Here is a 22,845-nt window from a genome sequence, read left to right as displayed (position 1 = left end):
CCGTGCATTATCCAAATCACAGGTACTGCAATTTTTTTTCGATAAAAATAAAATGCATTGCATTGTTGTGCATTGTTAGTACCATAAGTGCTGAGATGCTAGAAACGCCCAACAAAAGAATACCAAGAGAAGACCAACAAAAATCACACCATCATCTTTATATTTTCAGTAAAAATGAAAGGATCATTCCAACTGAAATTGCAATACCTGCCAAAATATTTGCAATATGATTTTTGTTTTTTAACATATCGTGCAGCACTATTTTGGAGTCAAGTTGATGTTGATGAGGTGCTCATACATAAGCCTATATTTAAAATTCTAATATTTAATCTCTCAAGAATGGGTCGATTTTTTTTCTGTCTACAAATTAACTGACAGTTTTATTCATATCCTGATCTAATGGGGTACTAACCTCACAGAGGTCAGTAAATCATTTCACCATTGTCTGTTTGACTTACTAATTAATAGAGAACATGCACGTTTTAAAGGCAGTGTAGCAAATAGGCTGCCAAGTGGTGTTAACTAGTTTAGGATTAGCTAGTAACCATTCAGCTTTATATTTAAACCTTCACTTTGTTTGACTTTTGTTTATGGCTAAGTGGTTAGCTCAGTAGCAGACTGTCAGCAGAGGTAGGTAGGTATGGGCATTTGAAGAAATTTCCTTATTCTATCCTTATTATTTTGGCCCTATATTACTTGGTATTGATGGATAGAAAAGAAATTTCGTGGTACCCCCAGTACCACAAAATTGTTCAAGTGTTTGTTTCCTTGTGATGACTAATGAACCATGTAAAATTTCAGCAGAGCTCATCACTCAGCAGTACCACAAACTAAAGTCAAGGCAGCATAAAGCCACACTCATCGTAAAAAGCAATACAAAGACATAGGAACATGTGATATTACAGTGACACATTAGACAAACAGGAAAATGAATGGACAACACAACAGAGGACATGAAGTTTCAGCAGCAACACTGCTTTTGTTTGTGTCTGTGTCTCTGTGTGTGTGTGAGTGAGTGTGATGGAGGCATGCATGCACGCACACACACACACAAACACACAATCACTCTTGATGACATGTAGTTTTAGACCAGACCCACAACAGTCACAGTGTGTTTGGTGTTCAGTGTGTGTGGCTGGATTGTGTTGTGAGTTATGAAAAGATGAGAAGCACCAGCACATGCATGAGTGCATGTGCAGACACATTTATTCTTCTATCTTTTTAAGGACTTAACCTATTTAAAGCCATTTATAGTCCCTAGTAGTTGGAGGGACGGTGGTAGAGGATTATAACCCTTTATTTAATATGAACAGTACAAGTCTTGAGGTGCTTTTATTAAGAAAAAAAATGACAAAAAAGACCAAATACAAAAATGTAAGGAGGACTCCTCCATAAGGAAAGTACCGACAAAGAATATTGTCAGATAGAACAGCAGGGTCAACTCGCTTATATTTACATTTATTTACCTTTATATTGTACCCATCATTTATTCTTTATTTTTATCTTTATCCTATTTTTATCTTTATTTTCTATGAAAGGATGTGGGTCTCCATCTGTAAAAAGTTAAGAAGTTTAAGTTTTAGTATAAAAATGTCTTCAGAATGTTGGAAATGCCAAATCATATAATCATTCCTATCGTTTGTTTTTACTCATTTATATTTTATTCATTTTTTTATTATCATTTAATCATGTATTTTACTCACTTTTATATTTTATGCATTCATTTTATAATCATTTAAAAATGAATCATTTAATCTCATTAAACCATATAATTAATGCTTTTATTATCATTGTTATCATTATTGTCATCTACCAATGTTATTCATTCATTTATTATTCAAGTATTTTATCTTCTTATAGATAAGTTTTCTCTTATGGTTGTAACTGGCTTTGTCTGAACGTACATGAAACGTATGACAAGTGTGGCTTAAAATAGCTATGTTCCAAAAACCACAACTCTTGTTGCTGCGTTCAGTGAATTTCAATTCTTGTGGCTGTGTTCCAAGAATTGAGTTCAGACGAAGTAAATCAACCTATAGGGCAATGTAAACTAAGTTCAAGCTTAGCTTACATTGCCCTGTGTAAGGACCCCTCCTCGGGCTGACCAGGTGTCTGGGAGCCCGGTGAAGACCTCATAACTGTTAGGTTTCTTCTAGTTAAGGGTATAAATCCTGATAGGGTTCTTGAGATGGAGGTTACAGGGGCAGGTCTGTGGGCTCGCAAGAGTGCTCCCCCACAGGTAGAAGCCCGGGACGGTGAATAAAAAGTATCGGCAGGGTGCATCTTTGGGAGACTCTGCGATGCCCGCACAGGTCAGTAGGTGGAATCACATAAGAGGGCCCTCCTCCGCCTCTCCCCCTCCTCAGTGCTCATATGTTGCCTCAGGTCAGGGACGAGGCCAGTGAGCAAGGGTGGCTGCGTAGGGGCCCACGGTAGCAACTAGACAAGGACAGAGAAACTAGCTGTATTTTTTCCCTGAGGGCTACGGGCCCGCTAGCATAGTCCATTGATCTGTGAGTGCTACCGGCAGCAGATTAATGAACATCGCCGGCGGGAAAGTCTCAGTTCTGGCATTTCTGAGGGCAGCCCGCTTCAAAAAAGGAGTAAAATCCCAGCCTCTCTTGACAAACACTTCATGTAATCAATGTCAGATTTGGTGCTCATAGAAACACTAGTATAGGAGGACATGTGTGTGTGGTGGTGGAGGAGGTACCCTCCTTTCCATAACAAATGGACCAGGGGATTAAAACCAGTGGAAACACAGAATAAAGCAGTTTCATGTTAAAAATCAGTGTGTCTCCCACACTGTCTGGCAGACACAGGTGGTCTTGGAGGGGATAGGGGGCAAACTTCCATTAATGTTTGCCAAGCTTTTTTCTCTGATAACTAAAGATCCAGACGTCTGATGACGTTTAATAAAAATGTGACTCAAAACTGGATAAAAGTCTCTCTCTTCTCTCTCTCTGAGTCTGTGTGTGTGTGAGGGGCGGGAGCAGCTCTTTGTTGGAGTAGCACACACGCACACGCGCGCGCGCGCGCGCACACACACACACACACACACACACACACACACACACACACACACACACACACACACACACACAAAGACCCTGCTGGGGGGAGGGGGGGGGTTTAAAGGTGTAATGTGTAAGATCTGGCCAGAATTTGAGTCTAAAATGTTCAAAAAATTAACTAACACTATCAATAGTATGTGAAGGAGCCACAGTGATGATGTCGTGACCAAGACCTCCATCTATTGTATTTCAGAGATATCTTCTGAAATTAGCATGCTAACCAGCTAGCCCCAACATACAATGGCCATGAAGTGCGAATCACAACGACAAATAGGAAAACACACCAAAAAATCACAAAACACAACAACAAATCACAAAACACAATGGCAAATCACAAAACACAATGGCAAATCACAAAACATAATGGCAAATCACAGAACACAACGGTAAATACAAAAACACAACAAATCACAAAACACAACCTCGAATCAGCTTGAAGTTACGCTACAGCTCCCGACTAAAAAAAACACACTAGCATCACAGAAACGCAGATCATATTTTTATAGGTAAATAAAAACATAACTGTTTGTATTACAAGTGTTCATAATTTGTTTCAGTGCTATCAACAATAAATGCACGTATAAATAATAAATTATGAGGAACATTGGGAAAACAACAATATAAATAACTGGACAAGGGTGAAGAGTCGAAATGCTGCCCCCTATGGAGGTGGAGCAAGTCGCACGACCGTACACATTACACCTTTAATGTTAATCAAGTGCATATGAGAAAATAACTGGTACTGGATTGATAAGTGGTATCGTTAAAAGTAGTACCTTAATGATACCCATCTCTAATTTTAATGCAGAAAAGTTATTATAAACTCCATTTGTACCAAAGTAGCAAAAGGTTTTTTCAGATTTTTTTGGCCGGCACTACTTCACACGAGACTGCTCTTGATCAACATTCACAGCAGTCTGTAGTATTAGTTCCTCAAATAGTAATTAACCACAGGTCATCATTTATATGTCATTTTAAAAAATTGGATTTTGAGGAACACAGACCCAGGAACTGATATAAACATTATCCAGTATGTGCAGCATTTCAGTTCAAAGTTCATCCTCCTTGGAAGTGGCCAAAGGTTAGCCAGTGAATCAAAGCTGTTGGGTCTGGGCTCTGCCTCACGAGCAGGACACCACAATGTTGGGCTGGCAGACACTGGGCACCAGATGTTGGACTTTCGATTGTCTATCAATTTATCCACTATCATAAATTAAGAAAATATTGATTTTAAAAATATTAATATGAAATAATAACTATGAAATGAATTAAGATCCTAGGGGGCACCAGCCTAAAACTAATAGGCAAAATAGTCAATATTGGTTCAGTCTCAAATTATTACCATTAATCTGGAACTCTGATTCAGTGTTTCCTCTACATTCATTTAGCAGTGGGGGCCCGCCACTACTAAATCATAGCCGCCACGCCTTCAAATTTCTTTTTTTTTTTTTTTTTTATCTGCAAATGCCTCACCACCGCCAATCGTCGCACCTTCACAGCACACGCCACTTGGAGCTGTGATGAATGGGGCGCAAGCGATGAGGGGGAGGAGGAGATGGAGGCGAGGGAGGAGGTGGTTGTGTTGGGGATCCTATTGGAGTTAATTACTGCGAGAGGCGGAGCCTTTGAAAGCTGACATCCAACGTCATGGTACCAGGTCAGAGTCAGAGAAGTGTAGTTCGTGAAGATAACGCAGCGAATTACCGTGAAGAAAAGGTAACTTATTAGCCAACCAGTGACGCTAACTTTGGTAAACAATATCTACACGTCATTATGTATTAACTGCTGACTGCATTTTCAGATGAGCTTGTTCAGATACTTCTCTAAGAAGAGAAAGACAACAGATGAAGAAGACGCTAGTCAGGTAGCCTATCATAAGCCTTTTACTGACTCGTAAATGATGATGGTTAGGTAAAAAATAGTATTTTAATGTTCACACTTGTAATCAGATGTGATGTGAGTGTAAACTATATAACGCTGAAAATTAAGTGCTCTGAGCTTGGGGGCAAACTTTGCCACTGACTCTACAGCCCCATCTAGCTGATCTTTATATGTTTATTTATTATTTTTATTTATTTAATGTTATTGTTTTTTTTATTTTTTACTTTTTACATTTTCAACTGGTTAGAGTTGAAGTAACATTTATTTTAACCAAAGGTATTTATTTTTCTTGACATTGTATATGGCTGAGATATATATTGGTAAAGTTCAATGGCAGCGATAAAAGCCATTTTCAACTGGCCAGCCAATAAATAGGTTTTGAAGGTAAAATCTGCTGTCAACTGCTCATTTGGTCCCCGCCCCCAGCCGGAGAGCATGCCCCCCACTGCTGAAAAAAATCCTAGAGGAAACACTGTGATTAATAATTAACTTAATAACTATAACCAGAGTTCTACTGAGTAGAAGTTGGCAATGTTCACCCTTGTGCAACATTAAACACACCAGTAGTTACACTTTTATTTACAATGGGATAGAGTAAAACACAATGTTTAATCTAGTATATGTGTGTGTACGTGTGTGTGTGTGTGTGTGTGTGTGTGTGTGTGGGTGTGTGTGTGTGTGTGTGTGTGTCTGTGACTGTATGTATGTGTGTATAGGGGTGTGTCTGTGGGGACACAGACAAAGGCAAGATGGACAATTCAAAATAGTCGCTGTGAGTACATGGCCTCAACAAGGAAGACTACACAAGATGGCGGTAAAGAAAGAAACTACTCAAAATGGCCGCTGAGACCACCTGGTGTTTGGGGGAGGGAAGGTGTGAGTTTCTTTGTTAGCCTAGCTCATGTAGTCTAAAGGTACCAGGTTAGAGGGAGATGGTTAGCTGCATGCAGGTTCTAGAACTGACACATACTATAGCTATGTGTGTGAACATACAAGTACCCAATTAACTGTGTGACTAACCGCAACCTAAGTAAACATTACAACAAGACATTAACCAACATGTATGCTTATTCTGATTCATGTTCTCAAAACTAAATAGAATGAAACAATGAGATTGCTTTTTTTCTAGTTTAGTTACTCAAAATGAATACACTTTCATAAACACCTGATCAAAGTTGTTGAAATCAAAGACTCATATTGTTACAAGTTTATGTGTGTAGCTTTTGAATCAGATAGAGTATCTAGATATGATCAAATCCTCTGAAAGGAATCATGCTCTTTACAGGAAGTAAAAATGTCCACATACAAAACAAAAGAAATATTACCTAGAACTTCTTTGACCTCAAAATGTGTTTGATGTCATCATATCGTATGTTGGTTCGTATTAAATTGATTAAGTGCACATTTCAGAATAATGTATGCTGCCGCGATCAGTCGCCATAAGCGATGACATCAATATTTTACATCAACAAATCGTTTCCCATACATTGATTTATTTGCAGCGGCCGGTCACTATTAAACACCATATATTTATTTTCAATATCATCAATGGTCTCACTGCTTCACTGTCCTCTAGCCTGCTCTCTCTGCTCTCTGGGAGAGGCAGGTACACAGTGCACACCAGAGCAAACAGCATGGCAGAGACTGCGCCGGACATAAAGCCAGGTGAAATAAAGATAACTGAAGATTACTGGAATTGGCAAAAACTATGACTGAACTTTCAGTTCTGTAAGTGCAAAAAAAGGTAAAAGGCCAATAAGAACTTTATCAAACCACTTGTTCAAAAAGCAATCAGATAAATAAAGTATCTATCTATCTATCTATCTATCTATCTATCTATCTATCTATCCATCAAACAGAAAAGTGATATTTTCATCTATTTCCTCCGCCTCCCAGTGTTTTTTACACAACATTGCGCTGGTCAAGCTAATAGCGAACTGGAAATGCTACAACAAAAGCTGTCTGTATTTGAGTCTAACTGATTATCTTAGTTTACCACAAATCTTAAAATGTGGCTGATTGTTGTGAACTGAGCGACTGGCTGAGACAAACAAGAAAAATCAATTCAAATCCTGTTCTGAATAAAGTGATGAAATAAGAAACATTAATAAACAACAAATGTTTTTCTACACTGATGATGCGTCAGGGAAACTTTAACCCTACTTTCATCTTCTTCTCAATATTTGAACACAGGTCAAAGAGTTTTAATATAAACCAGAAAATTCCAGGGAAATTTTGAGTGCCACGGGGGCTACTGCCGGGATGAGTACATGATTTATTTCCAGTGTTCAAAAGTCACCCTGATCATTTTCTGGTTTTGAGAAATGTTTTGATATAAAAGACTCTGATATAAAACAATGTCACATCCCTCCATCATGTATTATGTGGGAAATATCTCATATTCTGTGTTGTTTTTTTTAATAAAACATGAGGCAACATGTCTTCAAACTGGCATTTAAAGGGTTAAAATCCTGAAAACTAATAAACATTTGGTAGGTTTGAGCAGAACTGAAGTGGTTTAAGAGATGTATGCAAAAAAAAAAGCAGAAAAAAATATTGATATATGATGATTTTATAGCATTTTCTTTGTGTGTCCTTTTTTGGATGCGAGGAACCCCAGAGGGTACAAAATGTGTTACCAGTGTATAATAGACCTGTAACAGTAACTGACATTAGATTTTAAAAATATGTCAAAAAAGACACTTTCTTGCAGAAATCCATACCTTCAGCTGTAACACAGCCAAAATGATCAAAAAAGAAAAGTGAAGAAAATGTCCAAAAAAGGACAGAGGGACCCCAGAGGGTTAATAAATCCCATGAACCGCTATTTAAATGACCACTATTATGTTTTTTTCAGTGCTAAATTTAACATTACTGGGGAGGAGAGCAACGCGACTAGAAGTGACAGCGAGAGAGGGCTAGTAGCTTCTCCTCTCCTCTGTCTCAGCGGAGACCGTCACAACTTCATTCACTCATTTAACAAAACAAAAAGAAAAGCAACAAAGGAAGCAGTAAATGGACTTACATATTTAAGACCTAACTAAATGTAATTTAAGACCTAACATGCGGCTAATGTAAAGCTAGCGGAGCTTGGAGAGTTGGTTATCTGGTTGCTAGGCACGCACACACGCACACAGGTCAGGAGCTGCCGTTGCCATGGCAATGTGAAAATCTGCCTAGAATTTGGCTTCTACATGGCTTAAAACAATTGCAAATTATGAGAAAACCATTACTTCTTTTCAAAAACCGAAAACACCGTGACAGACACTGAAGCCAGAAGTTTCTTACAGTCTCTATTTTATTCAGATATTCCTTAAACTGAGTGAGTAAGCTCAGTGCGAAGACACAGTGAGATTCTTTTGAAAAAAAAAAAGACGATTACATTAGGTGTCAATGAGAGTGAGACAGGTATTGCTGCCGGACTCGGCACCCCCGTTTAAATTTTGTGCAGACCCTGCCTGTCAAAGTTACATTTTATGAATCCCAACAACTATGTCTACATTTTGAGAAAGAATTATTTGTCTCCTTTTTACGGTTTGGCCGTGAGCTCGAGTTAAAAATAAAAATAAAGGTTATTTTTTACTGCTTCACGCACTCTAGCCAACTGACGCTGTCACTCTAACTTTGAAGAAAAAGTGATTTCCACTCCTCCTTTGAGTGCTCATAGTTTGAAAAGTTTACATGTTATGTAAAAACAGTTCCTGTGTTTTGGAGAGAGCAGAAGTTTTTCTCCGTTTTATAGTTTGAATCACATTTCTGCCCCGAGGCACTAATTATCCTTTCAACGCTCTCATTATGATTTTTGCAGCCTAGCTGTTACAGTACCTCTCCTCCACACACACACACACACACACACACATGCACACACACACACACATTGTGACCCTGGGAAACAAGTCCAGCGGTGCAGCTATGCTACCTGGGGGTAAACAAGCTCAAGCCTACTGACTACCCGGCCCCAGTCTATTCATCTGCTCTGTTGATATTCTACTGGTGAGCTCACCTACTGTGTGTGTGTGTGTGTGTGTGTGTGTGTGAGAGTGAGTGTGACTGAGTAAGGAGCAAGTGTGCACAGACAGTTAACTGACAAAAGACCCATGTCTGGGAAAGTCTTAAACTTTAAACTTTCTTCAGATTACTACAATTTTGTAGATATTACTATGTATTATTTTCAGACCTATAACTGCCATATTTAATTTGTCTTCAAAACATGAAAAAAATAACTCCAGAGTATCTAAAGTAATAAACAATTTCAACAAGTTACATTTAAAAAACTTTTTTAGAACATTTTTTAGGACCCTTATTTTAAGACCATTATTTTAGGGTAATTACATTAGGACCATTATTTTAACCTGTTAAGCCCTAAGGATGCTAGGGAGACAGAAATACCCAAAATAGATCAAGAATAGCTCCACAACTATCAGGTCCATTTACAAGAGCTTGGTCACTATGGATAAGTAAGACCTCAGAGAATTTATTCCATGTGTCAGTAACATTGTAACTGTTACTATAGCTGAGCAAATTGCAATTAACCAAAGGAAAAGAATAAATTAAAAGAATTTAATTTAATTCAAATTAGACAGTGGATAACACCATGATAACAATGGTCCCATGCACTGGGATGCCACTGATTTCATTCAGCAACTTCAATTGCTCAGTCTCTGCTATCCTTGCCCCCATCTTGGCCAACTTGACTGGAAAATCGTATAGATAGACTCAAAATGACCATGAAATGGTAAGAAAACAGTATTTGTTACTTTTGATTAGAACTGCTTTGGGATTTGCAGGAATATTTAGTCATAAATCCAAAATTTGACACATGGACTGTAAAATGAGAAGTTTGGCCCTGTCTTTGCTTTGGGGCTGACTTGAGCCAGTTAGCTCAGGCTATGTTATGTTTGCTATCAATGGAAAGAGTAGCTGCTCTAGTTTCATGACACCCTGCATGGTTGGATGGAGCAAGTGGATTACATGTACCTTGGCGTTTCATTTCGACTGTCCATTTACATTAATAGGGGTCTTATTTTGAAACAGAAGTATTGAAATTATTGCCAAGGCCATTATTTTAGGACAATTATTTTAAGACCAAATTAATGCAATTTAAGACCATGTTCACATCCATATGGGCAATAAAGTACAAAAAATATACAGGAAAATCTGAGTCCCAGCATTACATCGACATTAATACATTCACATTCAACTTTCCATTCACACAATTTTGTGTGTTGTGTAGTTGGTACAAGAGTAATGTGTGTGTGTGTACACCTCTCTCTCTCCATGCATTTATTTATATCACTCTACTTCATGTCATTGGGCCCTATCTTACACCCAGCGCAAAGAATAACGCAAGTGTCTTTGCTAATTTCACCAACGTTACTTCACTGTAGAGCTGTTGATTCGCTCAGCCCTTCTTTGCACCTCAGTGTGCACAGAGCCGCTTCGTGCCTGTGCCAGGACTGGGCTCACTGGTAGGTCACAATATATAATCAACTAACAGCAAACAGAATCTAACTCTGTGAAATTCTGCACCGTTACAATAGCAATACACAAAGGTACAAGCGCACCTGGCTCTTAAAGGGAATAGGAGACGGTTCTGTGATTGGTTTATTGGTTGTTAAACCCAAAACCTTCCCATGAATAATTAAGAGATTAAGTCAACCCTTTTGAACCACGCGCCTGGAGCAAAGACTGTTTTTTCCACCATTAAAATAAAAGAAGTGACATGAACTAACCCTAAAAGCACTTGCACCACGCGCTTCAGACCATGCACTTTGGATGGTTAAAATAGAGCCAATTAACTCTCTCTCTCCTGTAGTTTGTGTTCCTCTTTCTCTCTCTCTCGGCATCAATGAACACCACAGTGATGAAGCAGAAGAAGCTTCGACTCACGTAGGATTGTGAGTGTAATTAAGTCTGTGTAAACAACTGTATACTTTGTTATACCTCATGCCAGTCGTAACTGAGCGTCTGACGTATTGCAGTAAGCATATTGTGCCGGTTGCTGTTGTTGGTGTTAGCGTGTATTGTTGCTCTGGCCTAATTCAGCTGTCTTAGCTGTTTTCTTTCACTACAGCAGCTTATTGCCTGTTGTACATTTAAACGTATACTAGTTTTGTTTGATCACTGAGCTCTGTCCTTCGCTTAGCAACTTGCTCACTAAATCATAGCTGTTTACATGCTATTAAATCTTCTAGTTACTTAAGCTTCGCAGCAAGCAATGGCTTCTCTCTCTCCCTCTCCTGCTCTCTCTTTCTCAGTGTGCTTCATATTTAGTTACTCCTCTGCCTCCTTTAATGGTAATGGTATGTGTAATAAATGTAGTTCATTTGCAGACATTGAGGTGAGGTTTAGTTAACTGGAAGCCCAGTTCCGCACCAACCACATCATTAGCTACTGTAGTTTGCCAGCCCCTTGTAGCTGGTGTGGACCAACCCAATGTAGCTCCCCCTGTAGCTCCTACTCTCCCTCCCCCCAGCAGCCGGGAAACCAGGGCAGCTGGGTAACTGTTAGAAAAAGAAGCTGCATAGTCCTAAGCCAAATCCCAGGGTTCACCATCAACCTGTTCATGTTTCTAACAGATTTTCCCCAATCAGCGACACACCCATTGAGTAAAAAACTCTGGTCATTGGCAGCTCTATTTTGAGAAATGTGAAGTTAGCGACATTGGTGACCATAGTTAAATGCATCCCTGGGACCAGAGCAGGCAACGCTGAATCATTTCAAAAAGTGCTGGCTAAGGTTAAGCATAAATACAGTGAGATTGTTATTCACATCAGCAGTAACAACACCCGATTACACCCATCAGAGGTCACAAAAATTAACGTGGCATCAGTGTGTAATTATGTAATGTCGGACTCCGCAGTTTTCTCTGGGCCCCTGCTAAATCTGACCAGCAATGACATGTACAGCCACATCATTGTTCCATCGCTGGTTGTTGAGGTGGTGTCCAGCAAATGTTGTGGGCTTTGTAGACAATTGGCAGAATTTCTGGGGAAGACCTGGTCTGATTAGATGGCATACATCCCACGCTGTTTGGAGATGCTCTCATCACCAGTAATCTGACTGAGTTTATTAGAAAGCCAAAGCCATGACAACCCAAAGTTGAGGCCAGGAGTCAGAGTCGTAGTCCTACACAGTTCTCTGCACTTCTCTTAGAGCAGTTGCCTGCCATTAACCCCAAATCAACAGTGAAATGTATTTATTAAAAATAAACAGAAGAGGAGTCATACAATATAAAAAAAACAAGACAATAAATGTGGATTATTAAATATCAGATCACTCTCCTCTAAATCCCTATTGGTCAATGATCTTATAAGTGATCATGACACTGATCTACTCTGTCTCTCTGAAACCTGGCTCGTTGAAGCTGGAAGAATATGTTAGCCTGAATGAATCCCCCCCCCCACTCATATTAATTTTCACTTTCCTCAAACCAAAGGCTGAGAAGGAGGAGTCACAGCAATTTTTCACTTATTGATTAAATGTAAACTTAGTCATAATTCATTTGAATGCCTTATTCTTAGTCTCTCCCATCCAAGCTGGTACGAGTGGCTCATTCGGTCCCTTCCCACCTGCACCCTCCCTGTCTGTTAGTAATGCTGGGAACACACTGGATGTGTGGCGGCTGATGACGCTGAGCGGCTGCCAAGAAGCACGCGTGTGTTGACACCGGCTGTGTCTGTGCTGCCGCTCTGTCTCTCTACAAAGAGTTTACAGGTTACTGGAATGTTGGATTCCTTTTAATTAACTTCTTCATTTATTTTTGACAGAAAAGGTCACTAAAATGCCTGTCTCCACAGTAAGTTGCTAAAATGGTTAAAAATATATATTCCTATTTTTTCATGTCTGTGTCATATTCAGATTCAGCCTAAACATAGGAACTATAGTGGAAGGTGTCAGTTTTATGTAAAGTTGCTGATATTATGTCACTATGACATCAACAGGTCTTGTCTGTGTATTTCTGCTGGGAAACGCACAATGAATCTCTAAATCACACAACACAGCTGCGACGCAAGAGATGCCAGTGTGTCCGCTTTAATCCATTAACATCGGCCCCCGAAATGAAAATCAACATGTTCTGCACCTGCCAGGCTCACACCACGCATCCAATGTGTTCCTGGCCTAATGTGTGTCGACCCCTGCATTCAGATAAGCTTACTTGAAAATATCTTGTATTAAGAATCGGTGAGGTCGGGTCAGGGAGTGATTAATCAGCATTCCGACAAAGTTCAAAATAACTTACAGAAACATTGTGTGCAATAGGCTGTGATTACTTCTATCATTAATTCTACCATGAATTCTGCATCCTGTCTCTCTTTCTCTCTCTCACTCACCAGAGGGTGCAGGCTGTCAACAATAAGTCAATTTTATGATGAATAAGACCAAACCTAAAAAAGATAGCATTGACCTACAAATGTAGGCTACTATGTTGTTAACAGTTAATCTGTGAAGGATCCATTGTTTGTGTGAGATGCTGAGAAATCCTGGATACAGAGGCTTTGAATGATTACCACCCGTTGGCTGCATACCTGGTAGCTGGAAAGTTGATGGTGACCCCAAGGACGTGCCTGCTGCTTTGAAAATAATGGTATGTACTATGGATAATGAATCATTAATGCCTTAATTTTTTTTGGCCATGCTTGATTTTTAATTTGTGATTAACTTTGTCATATTAATTTTGTGAGAGTAGAGACATGCAATTAATTGCAATGGTAGCTCTGTTTTCAATTATCAATTATGGTAGTTAAGTTGAGAGCCCCGTACAATTGATATATATTTGATTGTTTTCACAGGCTGTGTGAAAAAAAACTTCGAGAAAAACTTAATCTTAAAGGCGGATTCTCTGTACAATATGCAGACCCAGATTTTTGGTAATGCACTTTATAACCTGATGGACTTTGCTGAGTTGCCTGCAGAAAGGGCCGTTGTACATTCTTTGGAAAAATTATGAGTCACAAACGCTGTCCCATGCATCCTCCATCTCTTCCCTTGATACAGCCAGCATCACTTCGCCAGCCTCTTCCCACAACTCATCTTCAATAATTAAGAGTTGTATGTGAAATAGGTATATGATGTATATGAGAACACTGGGAGAGGTCTAAATTTAACAAGAGACATAAAAATGGAAATTCTAAACAAACCGGCACAAGAAATATTTTCCATTAAAGCCTACCCGGACAAACATCAAATTGCATCTGTTGCCTCTGAACATCCATGCCTCAAGGTGCCTGACAGTGGCACAGGATATGATGGCTGGACAACAAGCATAAAGTACAAGCTCGGAAACTACCGCTCAAATCTGCATCAGGCTGGCTGTAATGAGGTCAGTGTAAACAGGAAAAGAATGAGGGATGAGGTAGATGAGGGTAGGTTTTCCTTGAAAAAAACAAAGTGAGATGAAGTCAGTTATGTTCCTGATCATCCTGAAAACTATGATGATGATGATGATAAACTGTAAGACCAAAGATGTATTTTGGTGGATGCAATAAAAAAGAGGGGAAAAGACATGCAACTCATCAGAGAAAAGATGGACCTCACGTTCTCCCTTAGGATAAATATAGATTGTGGCCCATGGTCTCAATCCAGAAGAGATGGCCTGCTCTAATTCTTGAAGAACAGGTAAGACAGATGTTTAAAAATATATTGTAATATTTAGTAGTCTGTTTGTTTCTGAGTGCTGGGCTGACCATAGAGACATCTATAACTGTTTCTGTTAACAAATTTGTTTTCAGTAGAGTTATACTGTTTTCTCTAGGTAAATATGCTAGCATTTGAATTGTGATTTTGTTTCCCTTTTTTCTATTTTCTTCTTTCTTTTTTTTTTTTTACATTTTGTAACCAAATAAGTATACCACTGTTAATGCTACAGGCCAGTAACTGCTATTTTGTGCATTCTGTCAAAGTCAGGATTCTTATTTCTGGTTCCAGGGTCAGCCTGCCTCTTTGGTGTCATTTTGTGCTGTGTACTAAGCTAGATGCAGAGAGGTCTGTTTACATCTGAATTAATTTTCCTATCTTCCATAAGTGTATGGAACATAAGTTGAATGCGTCTTAAAAGCTTTTAAAAATCTCTTGGTGAATACACTTTATTTTGAAAGTGTTAAATTAACATTTAACATGTTACTTTGACACTTTCAAAATAAAGTGCTGTTGTGGCAGGAGTATTTTAATGTATGCCAGTTTTTGCTGCTAAACAAAAGCACTTAAAGTCAGGTCAAGAATCATACAAGTCAACACTCAATAACACAGTTTAAAATGACATGATTGTTAAAAATGTCAACTGCCATCAGATGTGCACATGCACATTATTTGAAAATGCCCATTTTAAACAATTTGTGGACTTGCAACTTGAATGATACAGACCAGTCAAGTGTTTACTGTTTTTCTAACGTTTCATGTTTGAAATAAACATGGTAGTTGAAGTATGGCACAGAAAATAATTAGTTGTCACAACTTTAATTGTTTGGAATTCTTAGTATATAGAATTCAAAATTTGATGTTTTTATAAATATGAAAGATTAATTGACTCAACAAATAATAATTAGATAAAATAAGGGTGGGTGATATGACGATATTAGATCGTGAAGGATTACAACGTGAAGACGATCTTTCAAACTGCAGAGATCATGGGATCGTCTAGGGCACATTCTATAAATTGCAGTTCTATGCTGATGCACCGACGCACCAGACGTATTGACGTCATCAACCTGACCGACCAATCATAGTGAATTACGGGCAGCTTTCCTACCGGCCTCCTTGTTTGTGTGTGTAGCGGTAGCACATGGAGAGCGATGGCTGAAAGCCAAACGGAGTTGGTCGCTAAAAAAAATTCCACCTCCATTATATGGAATTGGTTTGGATTTTCCGCAACTGATCAAGCGCAAGCAAATGTAATTTGCAAAGTTTGCACAGAAACCGTTCGTACGTCGGGTGGTAACACGATGAACCTGTTTAATCACCTGAAGAGGAAACACTAAAGCACTAGCAACTGTTGCACTAAAAGAGATAACCACAGTCACTTTAGTTTGTATTTTTGCGTTTCAATAAGCTATTTAGTGTTTTGATAAATAAATCCTGTTTAAATGACTGTCAGTAATGTCTTTGATTGATATTTTACTTTCTGTTACTACTTTTGCAAGAGTGCACTTTATTAGGATGTTGTTGTTGTTTACCTTAAACTTTACGTTGTTTGCACATGCAGGCAAACTGCGACTATTTGAAACAAAATCTGTTAAGAAAGGTTCTTTGGTCTAAATTGTCTGTTTTTCTTTTTCCAATTTAAGATTGTGATAAAATCGAAATCGTGATTTTATTTTTAAAACATCGTGATATGATATTTTTGCCATATCGCCCACCCCTAAGATAAAACAACTTTTATTGTTTGGAATTCTTAGTATGTAGAACTTTAAATTTTAGGTTTTAATATATATGAAAGATACATTTTCTGAACAAATCATAATTAGTCACCACAACTATAAGCAGTTTTCTTCAAAACTTGAGTCAAAACTTGAGTTGGAGTTAGCTTCAAAATTCAAAAATATAGTGCAGTAAGTTGCTTTGAAATTTTGAGTTTTCTCATTTTGCAGTGTATTTAAGACTTTTTATCTGACTTAGTTCTTATTACAGATAAAGTCATAATAGAGGGTGATTTTTACATTCATGTGGATGTTGACAGTGAGCCACATATTTAATTTTCTATTAGACTCAATTGGCTTTTATAAAAAGGTATATGAACTGTTTTAATCACACCGTGGATCAAGATTTAACTATATTTCCCCAGAACCCTCTTTTATCTGAACATTTTCTATTGACATTCACAGTAATATATATTACAGTACTTGGGGGAAAAAATACCATTACAGCAGTTGTCTATCTGACAATACTGTTCAAATCTAAAGAAAGAATCCCATTGGAATGTAGTCCTCTGCTGTGTGTCAACACAATGCAGGCCAGCTATCTCAACTATAGTCCCACACAAGTTAATGATCTTGTTGATAGTACTGCAGCCTCACTGCGTACAACACTAGACACTGTGGCTCCTCTGAGAAAGAGGCTAGCTCCATGGTACAACTCAGAAACCCGTGCTTTAAAGCAGATTTCAAGAAGGATAGAAAAGAAGTAGCCCTCCACTAATCTGACAGAATTTCAAAAGGCTTGGAAAGATAGTCTATTAACATACAAAAGGAGATTCCGTAAAGCCAGAACTTCCTATTATTCATTGTTAATAGAAGAAAACAAGAACCCCAGGTTATTGTTCAACACTGTAGGCTGACAGTAACAGCTCTATTGAGCATCTATTCCTGTAACCCTCAGTAATAGTGATTTTATGAGCTACTTTACAAATACAATTGAGAAAAAATTTCACCATCATTTCACCATCTCCTTCCCACAGCTGACTCAGATGTACTGTCCACTACAGTAGCCTCAGAGTCAGCAGTAAGTGGTTTATATTTAGACTGCTTCTCTCCTGTAGATCCCTCTGACCTAAATTCAACAGTTTATTCATCTAAACCATCAACTTGTCTTCTAGACCCTATTTCAAGAAGGTCGTTCAAAGATGTTTTTCCTTTAATCAACACGTCTGGTTGTACGGTTGTGGTAGTTAAACCTCTACTTCAAAATCCTACTCTTGATGCAGATATTTTTGCCAAATACAGATCTATATCCAACCTCCCCTTTATTTTCTAAAATCCTCGAAAAGTGCTATCCAGTTATGTGATTATTTGGATAGGAATGGTCTGCTTGAAGGTTTCAGCCAGGATTTAGAGTCCATTATATCACAGAGACAGCTCTGGTTAAGGTTACTAATGATCTCCTAATGGCCTCAGACAATGGACTCGTCTCTATATGTGTCCTATGAGATCTTAGTGCTTCATTTGATATCATTGATAACAGGATCATATTGCAGAGACTGTCACTGTCATTAAAGGAACTGCACTAGGCTGGTTTGATTATTATTAGTTTATTATTATTAGATAGATTCCAGTTTTGTTCATGTTAATAATGACTCTTCCATGAAGAGTTAGTCATAAGGTTGAGAGTTCCACAAGGTTCTGTGCTAGGACCAATACTTTTCACCCTATGTCTGTTTCTCAAGAAGTTTCTCTGAGAATATTATCAGGAAGCACCAGATAAATTTCCATTGTTCTATGAAGCCAGGTGAGACTAACCAGTTGGTCAAACTTCCGGCATGTCTTCAAGACATAAAGACCTGAATGCCCAGCAAATTTTTACTTCTTAACCTAGACAAAACTGAAGTTATTGTACTTGGCCCTAAACACCTCAAAGACATACTTTCTGATAATATACTTACTTACAGTGCTACAGTAAGAAACCTTGGGGTAATTTTTGACCAGGAGATGTCTTTTACTTCACACATAAAACAGGTTTCACAGATAGCCTTCTTCCACCCGTCCAACATTATGAAAATTAGAAACATCGTGTCCCAGCTTTCAGCTATCTGGCTCCTTTCCTGTGGAACTAGCTCCCAGTCTGGGTTCGGGAGACAGAAACCCTCTCTATATTTAAAACCAGGCTTAAAACTGTCCTCTTTACTCATCTAGGCTTATATTTATACTGCTAGAGAATTCCCAAGAGGCACTGGGCGCACACTTTTTTTTCCCTCCCATAGTTTGTGCTTCTCCTCATTGTCTCTCTCTCTCTCTCTCTCTCTCTCTCTCTCTCTCTCTCTCTCTCTCTCTCTGTCCTCATTCTGCAGGTATCTCTGTTTTTGGAACAGCAGGATCCAGATCTGTCACTACAACAGTCATAATTATTATCATTATTATTATTATTGCTGGGTATTGCCACTGATTTCCTGAATCGATTAGATTCTGATTCACAAGGTCCCGATATGATTCAATGATATTGATTCTGTTAGAGATATTTCAGTTACAATATAAATTTTTTTTTGATACGAATGTGATTCCCAAAACTAATGCTGTAAATTGTTCCTCTAAACTGGTGCATTATTAAAAACATTAATGTTAACATTACAAATGTACAGGGCGTCGTGTGGCGTAGTGGTCTAAGCAGGCGCCCCATGTGTAGAGGCTACAGTCCTCGCTGCAATTGGCCCCGGTTCGAGTCCCGCATCGGATGGCCTTTGCTACATGTCATTCCCCCTCTCTCTGCCTCCCCATTTCCTGTCTCTCTACTGTACTATCAAATAAAGGCATAAAAAGCCCAAAAAATATACTACTACATCTCAAGAAATAGATGAGATGAGAACACCAGAAAATTCCTGGAGAAATTATGAATGTGCTTGGTGCGTGTACTTCACTCCTCTCATTTCAATCTGTACTAAGGATGTTACTTTACGACATGAATGAAACTGAGAGACCTGACACTGACCTTAATTTTGAAGCTGTCACAACTGGCCAAAATAACCTCACACTTATGGTTTCAAACTATATAAGCTATACCACTATATACCCATATGGATGACAGCTTCTAAGATCGAACTTTTATAACCTATCTTACCTGTTACCTTTTTGAGATTCTTATTTTTAAAGTGTCTGTGCTTCTGTGTTTGGCAGAATAAATTGCATAAGGTTTTGTACAACAGAGCCAATAATTCCCTCTAACCATGTTGAGACTTTTATTTTGAAGGTTAATCCAATTCGTGGAAATGGTGTTTGTGTGTTTCTGTCATTACACACACACTATATATATATATATATACATATATATATATATATATATACATATATATATATATACATTCAGTGAATGGAGTGACAAGAACTGCCTCCTTCTGAACACCTTCAAGACCAAAGAGATGGTCATCGACATTCAGGGGTCTAGACCCACCCTTCAGCCAGTCAACATTCAAAGGTTATGTAAATCCTATGGTGGCAAGTTTCGATACATTTACTGATTTGTGTCAAGCAAATGAAGAAGCATTGAAAACATCCATTCAGAGGAGAAGCTGCAGTGAAGGCAGACATCAGGTGAATCTAACAGGGTAGGGCTGGGCAATTAATTGAATTTCATTTTCGATTACAATTTTTAACTCCAACAATTATACAAACAAGATAATTGAGAGAAAACGATTATTGTGCCGCATTCTGTTTCACAACAGATTTCAGTTCCGCTCTCGGTACTGAAGAAATTAGAAAAATAGATTTCGTATTTGTTGTTGCAACATAAAAGTTCCTCTTGAACATTCGCCAACTCCATTTCTGATTAGGACATGTCTATGATGTATTTTCGCTGTGCCCCGCGCAGAAGTTCCACAAAATAACCTACTGCAAGGGGTGGGGCAGCACTCCCACACACCTTAGATCACCGTTCAGCACGCACAGAGACCCTGCTCTTAGGGTCTATGGAGAGAACTCAACGTTTTAAAGAATGGTTCAGTTTTTTCATGAAACAATCAACAGTGTAATTGAATTGATCAATATACAGTCCAATTGCAGTTAAAAGTTCAAGTACACAATCCACACACTACATACAATTTCAACTCATCTGTTACCACAACCTGGCAACCCATGAACCGACTCAAGTGGTGTGCACAGCTGCTCTCTGCACAGGCAGACATTTGTGGAAAGAATACACACAGCAATGTCTACTCAGAGAGAAGTTGGAGCGTGGTGAAAAAGACTGTCTGAAAATAGAATGAGCTTGAACAACAGCAGGATCCACCACAGCAGCCCTGGTTACAGATACACTCCTTTAGAGAGGCACTGACAACTGACCAGTCAGCCACATGTAATTACAACAAGAAAGAGGAAGAAAACCACACATGCATACTCATAACTTATACACACATAGGCAACAACACACACATAATGGCAGACACAAATACATAGACACACGTTATTATTATGTTCATGTAATGTTTATGTCATAAGAAATGTTAATATAAACTGACGTGATATAACTGATGAAACACAAATCTATAAATTATTTATTTACTCAACCCCCCACCATTTGCTGCGTGACGCCAATTGAGCCAAATATTATTATTATTAATAATAATAATAATAATAATTAATCGGTATACACACCGAAAGCTTCTAACCCCGATAGTATAATAAAAAAGTCCTATGTGAATAATGAACCCGCACTAATGAAAGAACATTACAAAGACACGAAAATACGACTAAAAAGAAGACGAGTGAAAAACAAAGGAAAGCTGCTTTGACTGACAGCAGACCATACAACAGATTATACCGGGGAGACAGGTTTTCATTGGACATGTCGGTCCAGACTGTAGACAACCCACAGAAAGGAGCTAGCAGCAGTTAGCTCTCACGCTAACAACTGAATAACTTCTCTAACTGCTGTCGCCCAGCAGCACCGGGCGCTGGTCCTTGTCTGCGAGAAACTGAGTGTTTTAGCTGACTGTCCATAAATGAGCCTCACGGACCGTGTATTACAGAGATAGCCTATGTCCGTATTGTCAACAAACAAGTTGAGCTAGTTCTGCTATGCACCAACTTCACTGTCACAGCCACACTTGAACGAGCTCACCTGACTTATCCGTGCAGCTTGTGAACCTCACACACACTGCACCTACAGATGAAGCATCGCGTACAGTGTCTGTGATGTTCTGCATAGTCCATTAACCGTACAACAGTATATATATTTAAATAGTAGTCGCAAGCTAACATAAATACACATTTTGAGACGAGGCCAAACGACCACACGACAAAGACAAACAGAGAAAGGATGTTTAACTCGCCCACATGTGAAGTTAAATCCAAAGAGCGCGCAGCCTCGGCTCCGTGGGCAAAAACATTATATATCTGTGACAATAGCTGAATACGTCTGTTTGTCCCTGTTGTCTCACTGCTGTTTGGAAGAAACCCCTGGAAACTGCACATGCAGCAACAGCCAATGGCATTTGAGTTAATCGTGAATGACGTCTGTCTAACCAATCAGCCAGTGGCTGCCTGATGCGAGAGTAGCCGGAACTTTGACCGCTTTCCGAACGCGACAGCCATTTGCTCCGACCTTCGATCTTGTTTTATTGTATGGCAGCATAGCTGGGATCAATGAAACACGTCAACGTAAATTTTTGATACTGATATCAACCAATCAGCTATAGTGGGGATTTGGCGTTAATGGCTGCAGCAAAACAATAGCACATTGACATTTGACATAGTGGGGATTTTGAAATCCACAGGATTCTTTTTTTTATTTTTATAACAATAACAGAACAACAACAACAATAATAACACTATACACTGACAGAGTGTGATTTAGCTGAGATAAATGCAAACTTTAACCAAAACACTTGGTAAACTATACATAATAATAATGACTATAATGGGAAAAAACAAATAAACAAACAAACAAAAACAAAAGAAAACAATAATAATAAAATGAGATGTGAGAAGAAAAGTCTGCATTATGGTAGTTCTGCCGTAGTTCCTTTGTTGACTGTAAGATCCCAGTCAGGAATGATTTTCTCCATTTATCATCCCTTCAAAACATAAATCAACATCACCCCCTGGTGTATGAAAACTAAAGTTTCATGTATTTTTCAGAAACAACAAAAGGTTGCAGTGCACATGGTGTGCTGGATTATTTGATGACTTGAGCAACTTTAAAGGGGACATATTATGTCATACATACAAGTTCAAAATAAGGACATACAAGTTCAAATAAGTCTCAGACGTCCCCAAAATATGTCTTTGAAATTTCTTGCTAAAAAATCCACTCCGATCCTATATTTCAGCATGCCTGTAAACCCCTCTGTTTCAGCCCTGTTCAGAACAGGCTGTTTCTGTGTCTGTAGCTTTAAATGCAAATGAGCTGTGCCTGACCACGCCCCTCTCCGGAAGGGGATGCGGCTTTGGCTACTGGCACCATGCTCTAATGTTTATGGTGACCGTGACTGGCGACCTGACGTCGGAAACGCTTTGGTTCAACCACATGACTT

General features: G+C 38.7%; 1 protein-coding gene across 3 annotated transcripts in view; it reads right to left on the bottom strand.

Moving 5' to 3' along the window:
* The window catches only part of LOC111219074 (kelch-like protein 25), a 49,823-nt gene extending 28,059 nt beyond the window's left edge, over positions 1–21,764 (bottom strand). The window contains exon 1 of one of the 3 annotated variants that reach the window (XM_022741663.1): positions 21,643–21,764. Coding sequence is in view for 1 of the 3 variants with exons in the window: in XM_022741661.1 (XP_022597382.1) it covers positions 21,432–21,516 (85 nt within the window). In the remaining 2 variants the exon portion in view is untranslated. Of the gene's footprint in view, positions 1–21,431; positions 21,603–21,642 lie in introns of those variants that run through there. The other 2 variants (XM_022741662.1, XM_022741661.1) reach the window with 2 other exon arrangements.
* Between the last annotated feature and the right edge of the window lie 1,081 nt (positions 21,765–22,845).

Source organism: Seriola dumerili, unplaced genomic scaffold (genome assembly GCF_002260705.1).
Source record: "Seriola dumerili isolate Sdu_G_001 unplaced genomic scaffold, Sdu_1.0 BDQW01000056.1, whole genome shotgun sequence".
In the NCBI taxonomy this organism is placed as follows: Eukaryota; Metazoa; Chordata; class Actinopteri; order Carangiformes; family Carangidae; genus Seriola; species Seriola dumerili.
Note: the sequence above shows the minus strand (reverse complement) of the source record. Positions and strands in the feature narration are given on the sequence as shown.